Raw genomic sequence first — 19,556 nt, 5'->3', positions numbered from 1 at the left:
GAAAGAAGCAAAACGTTATATTTTTCTCCTATAAATGCACTTGGACAGATGGGTCCTGAACTGAAAGAATGGGCTGTTAGCTAACAAATGCATGCTGACATATGGAAGAGCTGGACTGTGTTGAGTCTCTGCAGCTCCTCAAGAAGGCAGGCGCGAATCTTTAAGGAAGAAAGACTGAAGCGCGCAGTACAGACGTGCGTATTCGATGGGAGCGCAGTGCGAACAGCACCAAGGCAAAACGATTGCACGGACTTTTGATTCTTTCACTTCCTGAACCAACAGTGAGTGCTACTGTGGGGGTGGAGGTGGGGCTGGTGGAGGAGGGGGGGGGGGTCATAACAACGACATGTCCTTAGGAGCAGAGGAGGGGTTGAGAAGAATTTAATGTTTGTTGATACATAAGAGATGGGAGAAAAAAGGTTGAAGAAAAAAAAAGTAACTTTATAAATATTCAACATTATGCACATTCAGCTTCAGAAAGTTGTGCAGGTGTGTTAATTTATTTTTGTCACTGCCGTTTATCTTTGTCATTTGTTGACTAGTTTTGTGTTATATAGATGGTGTATTGAGGATAAGCCGAATGAGAATTTCATTGCATGGTGAAACTGTTTGTTTACTTGAACTTGACAGTGGAGTGCGTCTAGTGGCCCCAGGTCGGCCCATCATGACCCAGAGAGGCATAAAGTCATCAAGCGGAAGATGAGCACAGCAGGAGAGAGACAGGCACGGCGTGGGACCCGGCGGTGCGACTTCGAACTTTTCCGGAAGGAGTTTGGGTGAGGCGGGTTGACTGGAGGAGGGGCGGGGTTGACATGAGGGGCGGGCCCGCTACAGCAGGTGCAGGGGTCAGGGGTGAACTGTGGAAAATGAGAAGAGACAGAGAACATGCCGTCTGCTCGACCTCTCACCTGACCTTAGCTGTCGTGGGACTCGACAAAAGGAGCCGTGTCGTGTGAGGACTGGCCGTCAACGCGGACATCCAGAACAGATGCAGGGCAGTTTACTTTTCTGCACTGTGAATTTCGCTCACTTTAGCCATTTAGGACATTTCTGATATATAAGAACTCTCTCCTGCCATTGCTTTTGGTGTTGTGCTGATTGGTACTGCACCAGATCTCTTTGAACCGAACTCTTTGCAGCAAAGTTGAATACCTCAGCACGCTTGGAGTAAAACAGCAATTTGCCTGCTGCACTGATGGTGTAGATGCTCAGATGGCTGGTGATCTACATTTAGTGACACATGTGAGAGCCACGCTCGCTAGCTTCCTTCCCAGCGAGAACACTTTCTGCGTGTTCCAGTTTTTGAGCTCTGCACAAAATGAGCAAAAGGGTAATTAGCAGTCAGTAAGCAGGGGGAAGGAATGTAGATCATGCTCTTGTGTATTCTTCAGACATCAGAAACTCGAGAGCGAAAGGTGCGAAAAGTTGTTCCCATAGCTGTGTCGCCAGCATAGCTGCATTGCCGTTCTAAAGCGCCACGTTTCTTCATCCTCCGACTCTCACCTTCTGCGATGCTGGTGTTACTCAGCACGACAGAGAGGGAGAGCGGCGAAACCGAGCCCAGCCCAAACCCACACGTGACGGCTGAGGTTCCCAACCCCTCGGCTTCCTTCATTTCCCCGTCTGTGCCGCACAAGACAGCCTGCGGGAGGGTGCGGCAGACACTGCATTTACTCCGCGAGCAGCGGACGTCCTATAACTACACAGTGACTCAGACAGAAGCCTAGCTATCTGTGTTTAAAGAGCCGGGGGGGGGGGGGGGGGGGGGGGGGGTAATGTCCTCTTTGGCTGCATCACTTAGTCAGTAGCGCTGTCAGAGCGTTATGTCTTCACGGCGTTACTCTTACACCATCCTGTAATCCATCTCATGCGCGCACAAGTGACATGCCACAATTACACTTTGACTCGACGAGCCTTTCTGAAGCTGAGCTTCCCTGAGCTTTTGCACACCTTTTTTTCCATTATGATACAGCGCATTGCCAACATGTTCCTTTAAATGGTAAACAAACAAAAAAAGTCAATCAAAATCAAAACAATGCCAGCACAGCACAACAGTCTGACACTCGACACCTAACGTAACGCGATTACTGGGTCTAAAGACCGTGTGGTTGACACGTTTTCCACTATTCTTTCATCTGGGGTTTGTGAGTGGAGGTCTGGCCTGCAGGAGATAGTGAAACACGGTTTACGTTAATTCTTCCTTTGTCTGCGGCTCCTGGCATGTGTCAAACATAATACAGGCGGCACTCCCAGAATACAATGCTCAGTTAGGGAGGAGACTGTGATTCAAGTAAAACCCATGCTCCTGTTTTAGAGGTAAGAAGTGAAAAACGAAGTAGAGTATGAGCAGTCTTCTCTCTATCTCTCCCTCTCTCTTTCCCTCTCTCTCCTGCCCATCTCTCCCTCCCTCCCACTCAGTGTCCCCCACCCCCCACCCCCCCCCCCCCACCCCCCCCCCACCCCGTGTTCATGCTCTTGCCTGCAGACTTAATAACTTGCTCTAATGAGAGAGGAGAAGAACTGAGCTGATTTCAGCCCTAACTCGTGTGCTCCCTAAATGTAATAAGGGTGGTTGAAACTGAAACCAGTGCTTTTTTTTTGCTCTACGTTCTATGTCTAACTGTGCCTGCCAGCTGTCTGGCTTCTGCTATGTGCCATTCCAAATCACGTACAAAAGAAAGAAAGAAATTCTTACATACAGCAACTTTAATGATGGATAAAAAAGCTGATAAAAACAAAGCATATTTGATGTGTTACTGTAGGCTGGAATTATTCCTTTAGATGTGAGAGACATTAAAGACATGCATACTTGTAGGTTATATATGGCAATTGAATGAAAATGACTATATTATGCGTGGCTGGTATGAATTAAAACATTGGGCACCAAAGCACAAGAGCAGGTATTCCCTGTATACCACATTCACAATGAACAATGAATAAAAGAGGCAGGAGACTTGGATAAACATGGAAGTGCTCAGCACAGGTGCGGTCTACCTTCACTGACAGTTACCAAGTCAGTAGAAAGACTTTTTCTTTTTAAAGTGCCATTCGAATGTTAAAGTCGGGTAGGCAGAGTGAAACTGCAACTGATAGAGAGGATAAATGCCTCAAATCGCGGGGAGAGCCCACACACAGAGGCACTTTGAGAGCTACCACATCTATTACTGCAGAGATTGTCACAATTGTTATGTCCAAACTTCAGCAGCCACTGAACAATAACTTCAGATCTCACGTGGGACGCTGCATGGTATCTGTCGCAGAATCTGTTTCTGGGTGAATTGCTGGGACCATATAATCCATTTACCTTTGTTCAAAACACACGACAAATAAATTGTAACTGCCAGGAAAAAAAAAAAAACATCAGTGAGAAGAAAGCCCCCGCGGAACATTCCGGAGTAAAGTTACCGCTAAAAGACACCAAACAACAAACGTAAAGAAGAGAGCTGGAGGATTTTTTACACTAGTGATCTGGTCACAGGAAATTGAGATCTGAAAGTGGAAATACCTTGTGCGTGTAGAACATGGCCTGGTTATATTTCATATTTCCAGTGAAAAAAAAGCAGAAAACAATTCATTTGGTTGATGGCACCCCCCCCCCCCCCCCCCCATGCTTGACTACGTTGCTCTTACTTGGCTACATTAATTTTCAGTGCAAGTGCTTTGCCTAATTAATGAAGCATGACTTTACATGATAAACCTCAATGCCTGTTTGAAATGCATCTGTTTATATATATATATATATATATATATATATATATATATATATATATATATATATATATAAGCAGATGCATTTCAAACAGGCATTGAGGTTTATCATGTAAAGTCATGCTTCATTAATTTATATATATATATATATATTTATATATATATTTATATATATATAAAATCACAAACATGTTTCATAAGTTAAATGTTTCTTAAAATCCTTAAAGTGCACCTCAGACACATACCTGTCAATGATTCCACACATGTCCATTTGCAGACTCCTGAAGTTTCCTATTGTCATCTGCTGCACCTTGATCAGATCCACTAAGGTGTTGTCCATATGGATGAGTCGCAGGCATCCCTGGAACACGTTGAAGGGGTTCCGGCACCCGCCAGCATCTGCTGTGCTTGGACATCCTACGGGTCAAATCAGCAGAACGAGGTGGCATGCTTCAAACACTGGCACGCAGCTTTTCTGAAGTGTCGGGGAGATCGTGTTGTTGGTTTGGGGGGGTGGGGTGGGGTGGGTGTGTGAGCAGAGGGGCTGTTGGGTTGTAGGCTTAACGGGACCACGGCCGATTCCATATCAAGAATAAATCACCCATCGTCCTGACATAATGAAAGAGGCCTCGCATGATTTAAAGGCTCATGCCTGCAAATCTCATTTTAGACGTGATCCTCCACGGCAGGATTCCAGCTCGCGGCGGTACGCGGGAGACCCTCGCATCGGTCCCACACGCTCCCCAGCGCTGTGCCGAGACGACGCCGGTGGAGCCGCCGGCAATTACTGAACTAAAGGTAATTAAATCACACGACTGCTCTTTCCAGGAGCGGGAGGAGAGGAGGAGGCACAGGGGAGATCGCTTTTCTCCAGGAGGCACAGGGGAGATCGCTTTTCTCCCGCGTGGAGGACTGGCGAGTTCATCGAGGAACTGGGAAGGGAAAGTGAACGTAAACAGAGAACTGCTGCGGCGGCTTGGCATTGATGGATTAATGTGTTGGCCTCTACTTCAGCAGGAGGAAACAGTCTGGAAGGAAGGGTGAGAAGGAAGTTATTAGGAGTATTCCAGAGGAAAGGAAAGGCTGGACCGGTACCTCCTAGGAAGACGTGGCTGTCTGGCGTGGCCGGCTGTGTCGTGGAGGCCGTGGACGTGTATACTTTGTCCACCACCAGGACCAGACGTCCTCGCTGGGCACTCAGGTCCACGGAGTGCCATTGGGCCGTCATTGAGCGCCGTCCCTGGGAAAGACACGGAAGTATTTGAGCGCCTCATCAGAGCGGATGTGCTCAGACCGAACACTTGACGTAAAGGACAGGCCACTTTGCTATCACAGCTGAGTACTAGAGAAAAGGTGCACGGCCTCGAAAGGCAGTGATTTTAATATATATGTTCAGCGAGAATTAACTGACGGTGATTACAAAAGACCAAGTTTTGGGTTTGCAATGGGTAGAAAGCGTCCATGTGTTTGGGCTGTTCTTGCTGTGCTGTGTTGGCTGTGATACACTATGCGCTACATATAAGAAGAGCTCTGACCTGCTGCCGTGTCTGCTGTGACCCGTCCTGCCTTGTTGACCTGGAGACGTAGCCTAGCCTCGCTCAGGTAAAGCCACAGCGTGCCGGCCTGGTGCCGTAGGTCAAAGGTCAGCAGCAGGCCCGCCTTGTTCCAAGTACGGAACTGAAGGCTCACTGCCACGCCGTCACGTGCTGCTGCCCATGGCAACCGGAGGAAGCTCTCTGGGCTGGCAAAAGTCACCGGCACAGCGACGGTCTCCAGGCACGAGAACGTAACATTGCCCTGCGCATAACATCAAAAGCACAAAACCTTTGACAGACGAATTACCTCTTGTTTTTTGATCATCCAAGATCATAAGTTATTATTCATGCAAATGTGTTTTTGAAAGTAAATTACTAAGGATGCGAGCTATGATTTTTGCCTAGTAAATTATGCACAAGGCCCCCTCCCAAGAGTCTGTGCTGATTAAGACAATGATTAACAGGGTTAGTAATTGGTCTAACCTCTAATTCCCCAGTGAGCAGAACTAACAAAACAAAAAACATGCATAAAGTAATGTAACAGTGTATTAGTCAGAACATTAAACGATTTCAAAAAGGATTCGTTGCATTAAAAGATTAACTATCCAAAAAGAAACAGCGACATATATCACACTCACAAACCTAGGGTGGTATGGTCAAAAGGAAAATCTAACTACTATTACAGTTACCAAAACCAGTTAGACTATGATGGTGTAGTCAAATGCATTAAACATATTACAAAGGTGTTTAAGATAAAAACAGACAGGGACAAGAAAGCCAGATAAATGACCCAGCCCTAGTGTTCATGCACAGAACATTTCATCTGTTTTATCAATGGTGTTGCAAGGGTCCAGTTGTTCTCTCAGCCTGAGGAGAAGCAGTTTGGATTCTCACAATGTCAGCAGTGTTTCTGCTTACCGCTGTGGATAGCTGTTGGTCTTTGGCCATCTCGATCACATTAACATCATTGTACAGCACATTCTCTAGACAGCCATGGAAGTTCCTTCCGGAAGGTTCTCTCGGAGTCCCAACGGCAGGCACCCCACCAAAACTGATCTTGTGAAACAATAACATTCCAATGTGAAATTACCCAAGCTCCATGTAAGCATGCACGTTTATTGAAGGAGGGATCATTTAAGAGTCTGTGATGTAAAGCATTAGCCCTTATCCAAGTTAATATGATGTCAATTTGCATCAAGAAAATACACGGATCAATGAATTAAAAGTGATGTCTTTGAGCTGCTGAGAAACATGAAGTCGTCTTGTGGCTATAACCGAACTGCTGATGAATACAGGCACTTCTGTCACCAAAGACTTTACATGGTGATCGTCTCAGATGTGAAGCTGAGTGGTACTCAAGGCCATTTTTCTCCTGCCAAACGTGTGTGTGTGTGTGTGTGTGTGTGTGTGAGGGAAATTGTGGGTTGTGAGCGGGAGTGTGAGTGTGGGGGTGGGGGTGCTAGAACAGGTCAGGAGCAACACACCTCATTAATTTCAAAGTGACTCTGATGCTCGGGGACCTGGAGTTGCTGCGTGGTTTTGTCTACGGTGAAGTTGACGTGACCACGGAGATGCTCCATGGTGACACGGTGCCACTGCTGGTCATCAAGTAGGCTGCCCAGCGACGCTGTAGTGTGAAAACCATCCGAAGCGCCTCTCCCTGCAAACGCACAGCTGGTCAAATTCGCAGCACAATTGAACTTATTAAGACCGGAAGGCTTTGCGCTGACAGATTTGGAGGAATGACAGAGGAGGTACATTAGGCTATTGTTTGATTACCTTTTTAAGGCTGGAAACCAAAAACCTTTAGAATGATTCAAACGGAGAAATAGCGAGGAAAGACTGAGGATATCCTTGATCCACAAGTTATGCAATAGCAGAAAACAATAAACCAGCTATCCATAACCCACAGACCCACAGCCTAGCTGAAGGGATCAGGAAGAGATCAATGACACATCAGGCTGAGTGGCCTCTGATCCCCCCCCCCCCCCCACACACACACACACACACACACACACACACACACACACACATCAAATGAGATTTGGCTAGTCTGCCTCATAGCGTTGTTCACCGCTGATCCACATAGCTGCCTCTGTATTAAACTTTCATTAAGCAGCAGATTGCTATGGAATAGAGAAATATTTGGTCATTACTGCACACAGCCATAGAAGTTATGGGTATTACATGTGCACCTTCAAACATATCAATAATTCAGCAGAATTATGAAGTCAGGTAGATTCTACTCCAGCAACACCACCGTGGACTCTTCTGTGTGTATGTGCTACCATTTCATTTTCGGTGTCCCCCGAGATGCAGAATGTCACATGCATCGCTTTGGTTGTTCAATATTTGATCACGTATATTCAAGTAGAATTTTAAAAAGGCAAAACCGCACGAAAACCCTTTATTTAATAATCCTGAGATGTTTGGTGGGAAGTGAGAAGTAATTGCACTAAAAAGGTACACTAATTGTAAACCCTGCAAGACGAAATGAGAGTAGGAATGAAAGTTTAGTTTTCTCACCTCTGTTCTGATTAGGCAGGAAATGTCCTTGTATTTGACAGTTTGTGTCAAAATATTTCCAGGCACTGTACAATTGTTTACAACTGTCACTGAAGCAAGAGGAGAAGTATTCAGAGCACCTGAGAGCTCTCCATCTGCCATCTGTGTTTGTAAAAAATGTCTCCTCGCTATTTAGGGCAACTGCACTGTAAAACAAATGTGAAAAAATCCCTTTAGCCTACTTCATTGTTTCTTTATCAATGCTTGAAAATGATCAACTGCTCTAAATGCTGCAAATCAGCTTGACTCAGCTACTGATGGAGTGTTTTGTGGGTGTGACAGCTGATAAGGGAAGTATAATGCCACCAAAAATGACATTCATGTCAAAATCATTCATGCTTCCAAATATATTAGGTTAACCTTGTTAAAAGTGACATTGTTGAAACAGGCCACCCCAATTTATTGTAGCTGTTCATAAATAAGTGTCTCTGGACAACACCGTATTAAGGAACATCTTCAAAACTCTTTTGTTCACCTGGCACCTGCGTCCCTGAACACTGGGGATTATTAGTGGTTCGAGTGCCAAAACAAATGGCGTGTGAAGGAATTGAAAGACACCTGACATGTGTCATAAGGAAATGACGTTTTTTTTCCAGGAGGTAAATTAGTAAATTCCTGAAAATTACGTTGGTTGCTCTTGCCCCAAAGCAGGCAAGAATGACAAATAAAATGTTCTAGCATGTCGTCTGCCCCTCCCAACTCTCCTACCACAGCTTCCACGGACTACGGTTCCTGATTATTAGTTCCAACTGTTGTTAATTCCCCTGTGTAGTTGATTGCCTGTGTATTTATACCCCTCTGTGTCCTGTTTCTTTGTGCAGTCTTGCTCCGGTTCTACTAGTGTGTTCCAAGCTGTTGTTGTTGTTGTTTATGTTGTTTTTTACTCAAGCTTTGTTTGTATTGGGTTTGACCTCTGCAGTGTTTTTGGATTGACCTTTTGGATCCTCCTTAAAACTCTGGTTCTATCACATGAGCCTTGACTCCACCTCTGTCTGCCTGGCCTGACCTCTAGAGCACCTCCTGCTTCTAGCCATATTTTATCCATAGTTTATCCACTTCTCAAATGTAGATCTTAATATTCTGGTTCCCTTCCACAAATATTCCCCAATGGCTAATATGAGTGTACCAGCCCTACAAAAACAAACTCACATACACGCGCACACACACACACACACGCGCACACACACACACACACACACACACACACACACACACACACACACACACACACACACATGCATAAAACAAAAAAACCAACAAACCATATGCAGAATTCAAAATGAACAAACTCAGAAGTAGCCTCTCACTCGTCATTCAAGCTTGTTCAACATTCAAATACTGACAGCATTGTCCTTTCACATGTGAAGTGTCCGTTACTGAGGAGTGGTCATTGAAAGCCAAGGGCTTGTAAATGCTGCATTTGTGCACTGGTATCACATGAAGCTTAGAAACGGAATATCAAATTAAAGCATCCAGCGTGCGTGGTCTGAATCATTTAAAAAGTAGGATGAATCATGAAGGGTATAATGTGAGATTTCAGATACTATGTTTTTTACCAAGCTTGGAAATATAGCTAATGGTTGTCTGTCAGATAGCTTTTAATAAATCTGTCTTGTTGAAATCTGTATAGGTAGACATATAGACTTTAAAATTGCAGAAACAGGAAATCTGTAATCCCTCTGTTTACATTTTAAATCACTGTAATTGCCAATGCTCTGTGAAAATCGTGGCCGAGAGATGAAAGGGATAGCCTATCTTCTGTCATTTAAGATATTTATGGAGCTTTTCCTGTGAAAACCTGAAACACATTATTTCTTGAAAAAAGCCTGTGAAATTCAGGTATCCAAAAATTCAAGTTAAAATTCAGGTTCAGGCTGGAATTCAGGTTTAGGTCAAAATATAGGTTCAGGTTGAAATTCGGGTCGGCAAAGCATCCAGGTACTTCCGGGGGAAGAGCAAACAAGCTCAGAGCTAATTGAACTGTGTCTGGCCAATCACAAAATATCAGTAGTCTTTAGATGCTTGTCAGCAAAGACAGGCGGCGTTTCTGGACAGCAGATGCCACAGTCAAGTAGCACTGGCCACACTAAGTGCCACGATTATGTGGCAGCTGCCACAAGGTGCCATTTCTGGGTGGCACAGTGGCCACTTCATGCTGCTTACACACCAGGCAGGGGCCGCACCCTTACAGGAACCTTGGCAGAAAGACGCTCCTCCCAATCTTCAACTTCTGAGATGTTTTGTGATTGGCCAGATGCAATTGATTAGTTTGTTTGCTCTTTCTAAGTACCCCGGATGCTTTCTGGAACCAAATTTAACCTGAATTTCGACCCAACCCTGAATTTTGACCTGAACTTGAATTTTAACTTGAATTTTTGGATACCTGACTGAACTTCACAGGCCTTTGTTTCAAGAAATAATTGTTTCAGGTTATGGTAACACTGAAAAGCTCCATAGATATTGCACTATTAAATAATGTGGTTATCACCATCAGTACTTAGTGCCAGTCATCTCCTATGTGATGGTCTATGTTACATAAACATTTATAAGTGAAATGGTGGATGCAGAACTGTATAGTGGTTTCTTTCCGACATACGACACGGTTTTTGCCAGGTCTGGCTGATCTTGGTGCATGTGGTCGGGGCTCGAGCCAGATCATTCATCTATTACCATCTGGTTGCACCACTTTTGGCTTCCGTAACAAAAGGTACAAGCGTGCATCGTACTCTCTGAAAGGGATACGGTGCTGACTTAATGACACATCAGTGGATCAGTGCCTCGTCTGAAGTCCCATCACGGCTTGCGTCCAAAATCTTTACTGATGATTATTTATGCCTCCGCACGCACGCACGCACGCACACACACACACACACACACACACACACACACACACACATGGGTCATTTGATTAAATGACTGCTGGTGCAGTGCACTTATTTCACTAGTAGTTATGGTGACTGGAATGAACCATTGACCCTTCTCAAAGGTCACAAAAGACCTGAATTCACTGTACACCACCATGACAGTGGCAGGGAAAACACTGGAATGGTATGTGCTACTGAACATAATCCAGATGGATGTTATGACAAATGCGAACAGCAAACAAAGTTAAACGGTTTTGGATAAGCTGCATTAATCTTCTCTTTTTTCTTAATATTTATTTGTAGATATTTTTGTCATTTATTTAATATTTGTTTCAGTAACAACCATTTTACAGTGAGTAATGTCTAAAGTATTTGCAAGATGTAGCGGGCAAAATGCTGACACATGGCGAAAGATATTGATCGCGTTGACAATTTTTTGTGATTAAGATTATATATATATATATATATATATATATATATATATATATATATATATAATCATATAATCTTACATCACATATAGGACATCACATTCATGCAGCATTTTTAACAATTTTACCTACTCATCTGTATGGAGAAACAAAGTAAAAAAGCAGTAGATAAATACTTAAAAACAAGGGCTAACATCAAAGGGATCGTTTTTCCTTGCACAGCTACTCCAAGGAGGTCCGAGTCCGTCACAAAACAGAAACGTTGCTGAACAAGCATGAATTGTGTGGCGCTGTGCCCGTGTCTGCCCTGTCCGCCCTTACAAATGTTAATGTTCGCAAAAAAATAAAGTCCAGGCGGCGCGGCCAAGCGACGTGCTTTTACAGCGGCTTAAGCTCCTCATCCTCGCCCTGAAGAGGACGGGGAGAATGGCCTACAATCACTGCCTTAGGCAAAACACAAACTGAGCATTATCACGAGAGACTGGGAACCGCAAAAGCCTTTCAAAAGCTCCTATTATCGGGGAAAATATACGCCGCAGATCTATCGGCACGAAGGGTTAAACCAGACAGTCGTATCTCGCTGCAAGATCACAACTGTACTCGGGTCAGTTGTTAGGCTGATGCATTTAAGTGCCCACGTCGTACACCATGAGTGTTTGAAAACACCAAACATGAAGAATTTACTCTCTCTGTAAGCTGCTTGGTCATTTAAAATGTTCCCAGTTCACAGCATGCGGCGCAGGGTCTGGGGTTGGACTAAACACAGCGTAGGGTTAAAGCTTTTAGTGAAATCGTCTGTTTCCTCTAAATGTTCGCTTTCCCCAATGCCAGTACACAATGTGTCTGCCAGCCCAAACGCAGAAGCTTCCTCCCGTCGTGTGCCAAACTCTTTTTACTCGACCTCCTGAAAACACAGCCTTCAGACGAACCTTTATGATGTTTCTATGAGCAGGTAGATTAATCATAGAGACACGCTGAGCAACAAGGCACTGGGCTCCAGAGAGATGGACAGGACGCGATAATTACTTTGACGGCGTTGGCAGTGGAACCCTTGTCAGCGTACATCTATTTCTGGCCGCGTGAAACAACATGCAATCCTGTGTCCATCACAGCAAACCAATGGTTTTAATTTTAATCCCTGGGGGACAAAGATTTTCGATTGCTTTTTTTTTTGAACGACAGCAGTGTTTACTGGGCACTGTCTGGAACTCACTCATCTCACAGCATGTCCAAAATCAGTTAGCGTTCAAACTACAGGATTGGAGACTGCCAGGCAAACTGTCGGTTTGTCCTTTGACTCGGTTTGTGTGAACTCTCTGGTTATAACCACGTTACCTCACTGCATTTACACACATTTTTTCAGTGTACATATTATAATATATAACAAGTATATTATGAAGAGCATGTATAATTGGTGTCTGTGCAATGTCAGACTAATGTCAGTGTTCATGGAGACAGGGAGAGATGGCCGTGTTGAAGTTTCCCTGCTGCGTGAACACAGATGGCATTGTCAGAGCCTGAGCCACACACACCAATGCTCAGGACAGGCCAGATCGCCGCAATGCATGTGCATGCACAAGACACAGACACACAAGGCACAGACATACACACACAATACTGGCAAACTATTAATAAACTCTCTGGCACAGGCCTGCACAGGTATTATGTAATGTCGTACACCAGTCTTCGTAGGCAGGTGGGTCATGGCCATACAAAAAGTCACACACCCCCTTTTCTTGTAATACCGGTCTCTTCCAAAAGTTGCAGGACTGAAATCAGTTCATGACAGCAGGTACAGATGCTTGCAGCATTGAGGGCGTCAATTCTGAATGGTGTGGTGGACTGGTTAGTAGAGCACCCATCCCTTCCTGTGTGACATCAAATGTGATTGCTTTGCAAGATAGGCTGTGGCTTGTAGCAGCTCAAATTATCCCTCAGTCTGGTTGTTTAGTGTTCTGGCACGCTAGCTAGTCATGAATTTTGACAGGATAGCACCCTCTTTAATCCTGGTAAGCTATTGTAAAAGTGAGTGAATGAACAGCATTAAATTACAGAACATTGTGTCATTGTTTTGACTTTTTTTTCTGGAGAAGGACCCTCACGCTCCCAGAATCTTCGCTTGTTTAATGCCACCGCTCCTAGGTTTAACAGGAGTACATCTCCTGACTGCAGCACCCGAGAGAGCTTTTGTTCAACTCGCTGGGTGTAACTCTCCAAGGTCAGTGCTTTAGAGGTCAGTGCTCCTCAACTAACATGGTAACCACTGAGTTTGTTCAAGAGCAGTGTTGCGAATAACGCCGTTAAAAATAACGGTTAGGTAACGGCGTCATTTTGTTAGTAACGGGATAATATAATTAATTACTTTTCCTGTCGTTACAACGCCGTTGACGTTATTGGTCATTAAAAGCGGTGCGTTACTATATATTGATATACTAACAGTAATCCGAGCTGACCACTGTCCAGGCTAGTGAGGAGTAACAGATCTCGATAGGTCACAGTTCTCTGTGTAATACCTGTGTAACTTAACAAGTCAGTAAGCGAATCAGAGCCAGTGTTTTTACACGCGCGCCGAAGCACACCAGTGACAGGAGAGACACGCAACACAAACGGAGAAGAGGCTGAAATGGCGAGTCAGGAGCAAGCCGAAGAAAAAAATTTGCATTTTCAAGGTGGCAATATAAACATTATTTAAGAAAATACTTGAAGTTCCTGAATGTCTACCAGACTGGGTATTTGATTTATTTAATTAAGGATAGAGGTTTTATTGTTAAGTTTACTTCTGTTGTGAACAAACCAGTTGTCTTAGGTTGAGAGAATTAAATTTAATAGATGTAAATGCACTTTATATAGTGTAACTGTTCACTTTTGCTTTTTTTTTTTTTTTTTTACAAAGATTTGGGATTTTAAAGGATTTTATCCTGCACTGGTCTGTGGATGTGCAATAAATATCAAAAGTTAAACACCTTTCTGATCTACTCATTTCAACTGACTGTGAAAAAAACAGTCAGTTTTTCAAAAAAAATCCTTATTCATCGGCGTATAACTTTTTTTTTAACTGTAACGCAAATAGTTACTTTCCCTGATAACGAGTTACTTTTATTATAGAGTAATTCAGTTACTAACTCAGTTACTTTTTTAAAGTAGTGAGTAACGATAACTAATTACTTTTTTAAAGTAACGTTCCCAACACTGTTCAAGAGTGGCAGGCAACAGAACTGCAGTGAAGAATACTGGTACCTTTTCTGAGATGCAGGAAGAGTTTCCCTTTCAGGAGCTCCAAAGTGAGAGTCTGCCCGTGCTGGCCTTCCATGTGCATCAGAACTCCAGTGTTGTGATGGGATTTGAAGTTCATGCTGAACAGATCTTTGGTTGATGGACCAGGGGTCCTGAAGAGCAAGTAGCTGGTTCCGTCAAAACTGGCCACATCAGATTCTGCACGTAACACAGCAGAGGCGAACATTCTATAGTATGTACTGTGAAAGTTGTAAAGTCTACAGATACAACTCCAACTGTAGGTTCTACAATTCCCACGTTAGATTCTACAACCCCCATTGTAGATTCTACAACTCCCCACCTTTTTACAGAAAAGCACAAGGTTGAGTAAGAACTCCAAATTATAATATGAAGAGATAGAGATAACTGATTATGTCCCTTCCTGTTTAGTGCATGGACAAATCTCTGAGCTCTTTTCTCGGAGCCATACAAGCTCTGCCTCTGATTCTAATAAGATCAGCAAGGTCAGCAAAACATTTCTCCTTCTCACGATTGCTAGGTCAGTTAACTGTAGAATATACAGGTATTTAAAGATTTATGACATAACACGGCTCTACTGGATTTCTAGCTCGGCGTCTCTGTTCTGAACACGCGTTTGGGTCGACCACGTTGCTGGTACTGTGACGCTGCCAGCAGGCCCAGCGTGAAGCTTCCTACAGTGCTGCAATGCCGACACAGAGACATTGGTCAACTGATTTGAATCAGTGCAGGAAACACTGTGTCCGCATAACAATGGCCTGCAGAAATAACAAAGAGTGTGAACACACACCAAGATGACTAATTGGTCCGTGCCTTTATGGGCCTGTTTTTTGTTTTGTTTTGTGCCTCTCTCGCCTGCTAACAATGCCCCACACATCAGAACAGGTCGAATCCCGTTTAATTTCACGAACAATGTGACGCCTCCCAGTTGCAGCACGGAAGAGAAATCTCAATCATATGTAGGATTTGCGTCCAACAATGCATAAATCAGCCCCGTGAACTGCAGCCTGATTAGAACGAGTCCTGCTTCTTTGAGATAAGAAGCCCAAAACTCTGAACTTAACCATGTGCCTGATTTAGTGTTCGGAGGCACTGTTGTGTCATGTGGCATCTCCTACAGGAATATTTTAATGCATTCAGATCATCATCAGATCTTCACCTTCAATACTTCATGGTAAGCTTCAGGCGATCAGTGGAAATCCTCACATTGTCAACACTCTTACTGGCTGGTGTCGTGTGTTCTTGGTGAATGGTTGTGTATGCATGCAGTCTTCCCTATTTCTGCACCGCATGAAATCTGGTAGTTAACAGTTCAGATGTGTGTATGTTCAGGTTGAAAAAGCCAAAGTCCTGCCTAGCTCTTGTATCACCCAGTTGACTTCTCTAATTAATTCCACCTGCTGGCTTGAGCTAATTAGCACATTCAGGCGACTGGAACAAAATTCTAGGAGGACTTCTACTTTCTAATCTATCCACTTCTGCAACAGACTAGAGAATATCTTAGCTAAAAATAAAGTCATAGTGAATGAGGGCTTTAAGGTGGCAGTAAACTGTATCTGTTTCTGTGATCTGTTAGTATCCCTGCTAGCTTCCACTCTATGTTGGGTAATGTAGTCTTTATTACATCATCACTGGCATGCTTACTGTACTGACAGCCATAGGCCTCCAGTCTTAACCCGACTCTTCCATTGGGGTTCCAGTTCAGCGGCTGCACACGGAGGAACCGTGTGAACACTGGCTGTTGGAACTTGTACGTCACCACGGTGTCAGCATTGGTGTTCCCAGAGAAAGCCTGCGGGGGACAGGGAAAGACACCGCACGCGCTCGTGGTCAGAAGACATTCGATGTAACGTTTCCCCAGCTGTGAAAATCATATGGTACTCTGTATGAGTTAACCATGGGATTTGCCAAGCCAGACCTGATGCATGCGGTAGACCAACTGTGCTGCTCCGCGCTTTCGGGAAGACCCACGTGTGTCCTGAGCGGTGGAGCTACACGGCACCGACAGTGATCAACAAGAGGAGGACCTGTTCACTACTGGGCATTTCCACCTCCAACAATGGCTAGTGCATCCCTAATCACCTCTCTGTATTATGGGAAATCAATGACAACCAGCTTGACTCAAGAAAATAAAAAAGAAATACCGATGCTCAGCGGCTAAGGATGAAATGGCCATTTGCGAGAAAAAGATTACTGAGGGCTGAAACTTGACTTTTTTTTTTTTGTAGTGGGAAACTTTCATTTATTCCTTAGAGTATTTGAATTGAGTGCAGATGTGACTTTCTTCGCATGGTCTAATTCTAGGTTGAGTAGCGTTTTCAGTGCCTTTGAAGGGATCAAGCGCCCGGTGAAGTGAAGCGGTAAGCTGAACAAATTGCACTGTTTCCTGCTGAGGAGACTGAAGAGGAGCAGCTCATTTGCTTTTAAAGTGCCTTCCTGAAATGTTCTCAGAGTCAAGGTGCAGAATGCTCTAATATTAGCCACGACAAGATGACACTCACTGAAGATGCACACAAGAGGGGGGAAAAAAGACAAATTCCTATACCCAAGTCACTTCATTCAGAGGCGAAAACATGACTCACTGCTCACGAGGCAGCACTGGTGTAGACTACAAATCTGCTCTGATTGGCAGCAGCAATTAGGTTTAGCTCAACATGCGGCTGGGGATATTTCTTCTTCACTTATGATTCCTGCCCACTTAAACCCAGGCCTACAGAGTTTATATATGTGATATATATATATATATATATATATATATATATATATATATATGTCACATGACGTGATGTGTATATATATATATATATATATATATATATATATATATATATATATATATATATATATATATATATATATATATGTCACATGACGTACAGCTCACCACCTCGAGGTGTCAGATTAAAATAGGACACAACCCCCCCCCCCCTCCCCCCGCACCCAAACAGTCATTCTGTGTTTCGATACACGTGTGGAGTGACACGCCAGCAACTGTAATGAATATAAAGATGCGGAGTTCCCTTTAACGCTGCAGTGCATGCACTATCCATTCACATTTCCTGAACCTGGGACACCCTTTATTTACAGTCAATGTCACGGCCTGTTTCTCGAGTGGGTTCCTTTTTCCGTGAGAGGCGACTTCAATGTGTACTTCAGGAAAATAACCATTTTTTCCTCTTTACAGCCTATATGAATGTTCGAGATCTAGGAGCATTTAAGGTCATGCCCGTCAGGCGCTTACCCCGATGCTGTCCTCTTGGCGGTGTTGTCTCCAGTTGTGGCCCGTGTCGCTGAACATGAGGAAATAGCTATTCACCCAATCAGAGCTGCCGTATCTTCCCTGGGTGGCCACAGCGGTGACCTCTGTCCTCTCTCCCAGATCGATCTCCAGCCATTGATACTTATTGGAGACCAATGGAGACCAGCCGCCCGCTCCTTTAGAAGAGATGGATGGATTTGGAATGTTTGGATGATTAATTGTAATCATCATATAAAGAAGGAATAAAACAGATAAAAGATTGCCTATGTCACAAAAGACTTTTAAGATTATTATTACACAATTTGACAAGATAGTTAAGTCCGCCTACTAAAGTCCATGTGTTCCTCAGTAAAAAATGTAACAGTGGGTTAAGAGTGAAGGACTTCAACTTCAACTTGTTACAAGACTCTCATACAACATGGTGGAGGGTACCGAAGCAAGCTGAACAGATTGCATTACTCGTTGCTTATATCTGGAGGCGATCTGTCAAGGGATTGTGTTGAGTGGAAACAATTTTCCCAGTTTCCCTTTAGCATTGTGAAAATTGTGCAGCAATCTTTTAACAGATGATTAAGAAGCGGTAAGATTAAGATTTAATCAACATATTTCATTAAGACACAAGCTGTTACACAATCATCATGTACTGGGTTATTATTCACCTCTGGTGTATATTTGTGCATCTGGAGATAAATGCAGCATTTCATAAAGAATGAAAAATGAAATGTGACAATATGATGAATTATAAGTCTTGCCAAATCTTTGGTGATTTTCACTGGTAGGTAACTCCATCTGGAGTGCGTTAAGAGTCCATTTCCCTTTTGGAGACCTTTACATTTTTCTCTGTGAAGAACTAATTTCAGCCTTGATGCTTTCGAAGCTGGGCCACCTACACCCCCCCATCCAAAACAGCTCTGCAAAGCAGCTCCACACTTCATAAACACACCAAAGCAGGTCAAGCGGCTGCTCCGTGTACTGTGTAGATCAGTTAGGTGAGCATTCAGTGGGTCTGGCGAGACCACAAGCTTTGTTGCCCCTAGGACGAAACGGCATGGGACCCATGTCGGATGGGGGTGACAGACCTGGCTTGTACGGAATGTGCTTGCATGGTGTTGGGGGGGGGGGGGGGGGGTGGGGTGGATGAGCAGGAGGCAAGGATGCTGAATCAGGCCAAGGAAGCAGATGGATTCAGCAGGATCAGTCTGGAGAGTGAGGTAAGCCCTCAAAGATTTACGGGCACTCTTTCTCACACGCAAGCCAGTTAATGCTCAGTTATGGACACAAGACTATGTCCTTACATCAAATAGGACTTTAGAGAAGACAGAACCATCTGGGAAAAGAAAAATCAGCATTTCAGACCATTAAATTTGAATTCATGTAATCGGTAAATGTATAGAAAAATCAATGGATAAAACAGTTTCTGCAGTGGCTGTCCTTTGAATTACTATTACTAACACGTTAGGCCGCAGCTCGAGTTGGTTCAAACTGAAAACCACAGCAAACGTCAGCTTTTTGTCTCCACTAATCTATCATCGCAAGGGTTAAAACCTGACAAGTCCATTAATCATTAAATTGATTTGCATGTGGCAGCGACCTCATCACTGTGTTCCTGCATAATGCCCGTCTCCATTAGAATGCGCGGCTCATGCAGAGTTCACTGCTTATACTGGTTAGTTATATTTATGGGCAAATAACAAGCCTGTTTTGGCATTTAGGACAGCGGCGAAAGGCCAGGCGTAAGTACCTTGGTAGCAGACACTGACACTGAAACGGGGAGAGAGAGAGAGCAGACACATTGACCTTTGCTCAGAGTGGGACGTGGAGGAGGAGGAGAATATGGAGGAGGAGGAGGAGGAGGAGGAGGAGCGAGGTGTATGACACGGACAGCAGAGCTGGAAATGAGACAACAGAAGTGCTCTTAAAATTCTGATACGGCACCCTAAAC

At 44.0% G+C, this 19,556-nt stretch overlaps 1 protein-coding gene across 1 annotated transcript in view; it reads right to left on the bottom strand.

Moving 5' to 3' along the window:
* cntnap3 (contactin associated protein family member 3) overlaps positions 1-19,556 on the bottom strand; it is a 79,213-nt gene that overhangs the window by 30,387 nt on the left and 29,270 nt on the right. Inside the window, 9 exon segments of the mRNA XM_077020623.1 lie at positions 3,954-4,125; positions 4,804-4,927; positions 4,929-4,948; positions 5,244-5,505; positions 6,162-6,299; positions 6,728-6,903; positions 14,341-14,535; positions 16,000-16,147; positions 17,597-17,790. Coding sequence (XP_076876738.1) covers positions 3,954-4,125; positions 4,804-4,927; positions 4,929-4,948; positions 5,244-5,505; positions 6,162-6,299; positions 6,728-6,903; positions 14,341-14,535; positions 16,000-16,147; positions 17,597-17,790 — 1,429 coding nt within the window.

This window comes from Brachyhypopomus gauderio, chromosome 10 (genome assembly GCF_052324685.1).
Source record: "Brachyhypopomus gauderio isolate BG-103 chromosome 10, BGAUD_0.2, whole genome shotgun sequence".
Lineage (NCBI taxonomy): Eukaryota > Metazoa > Chordata > Actinopteri > Gymnotiformes > Hypopomidae > Brachyhypopomus > Brachyhypopomus gauderio.
Note: the sequence above shows the minus strand (reverse complement) of the source record. Positions and strands in the feature narration are given on the sequence as shown.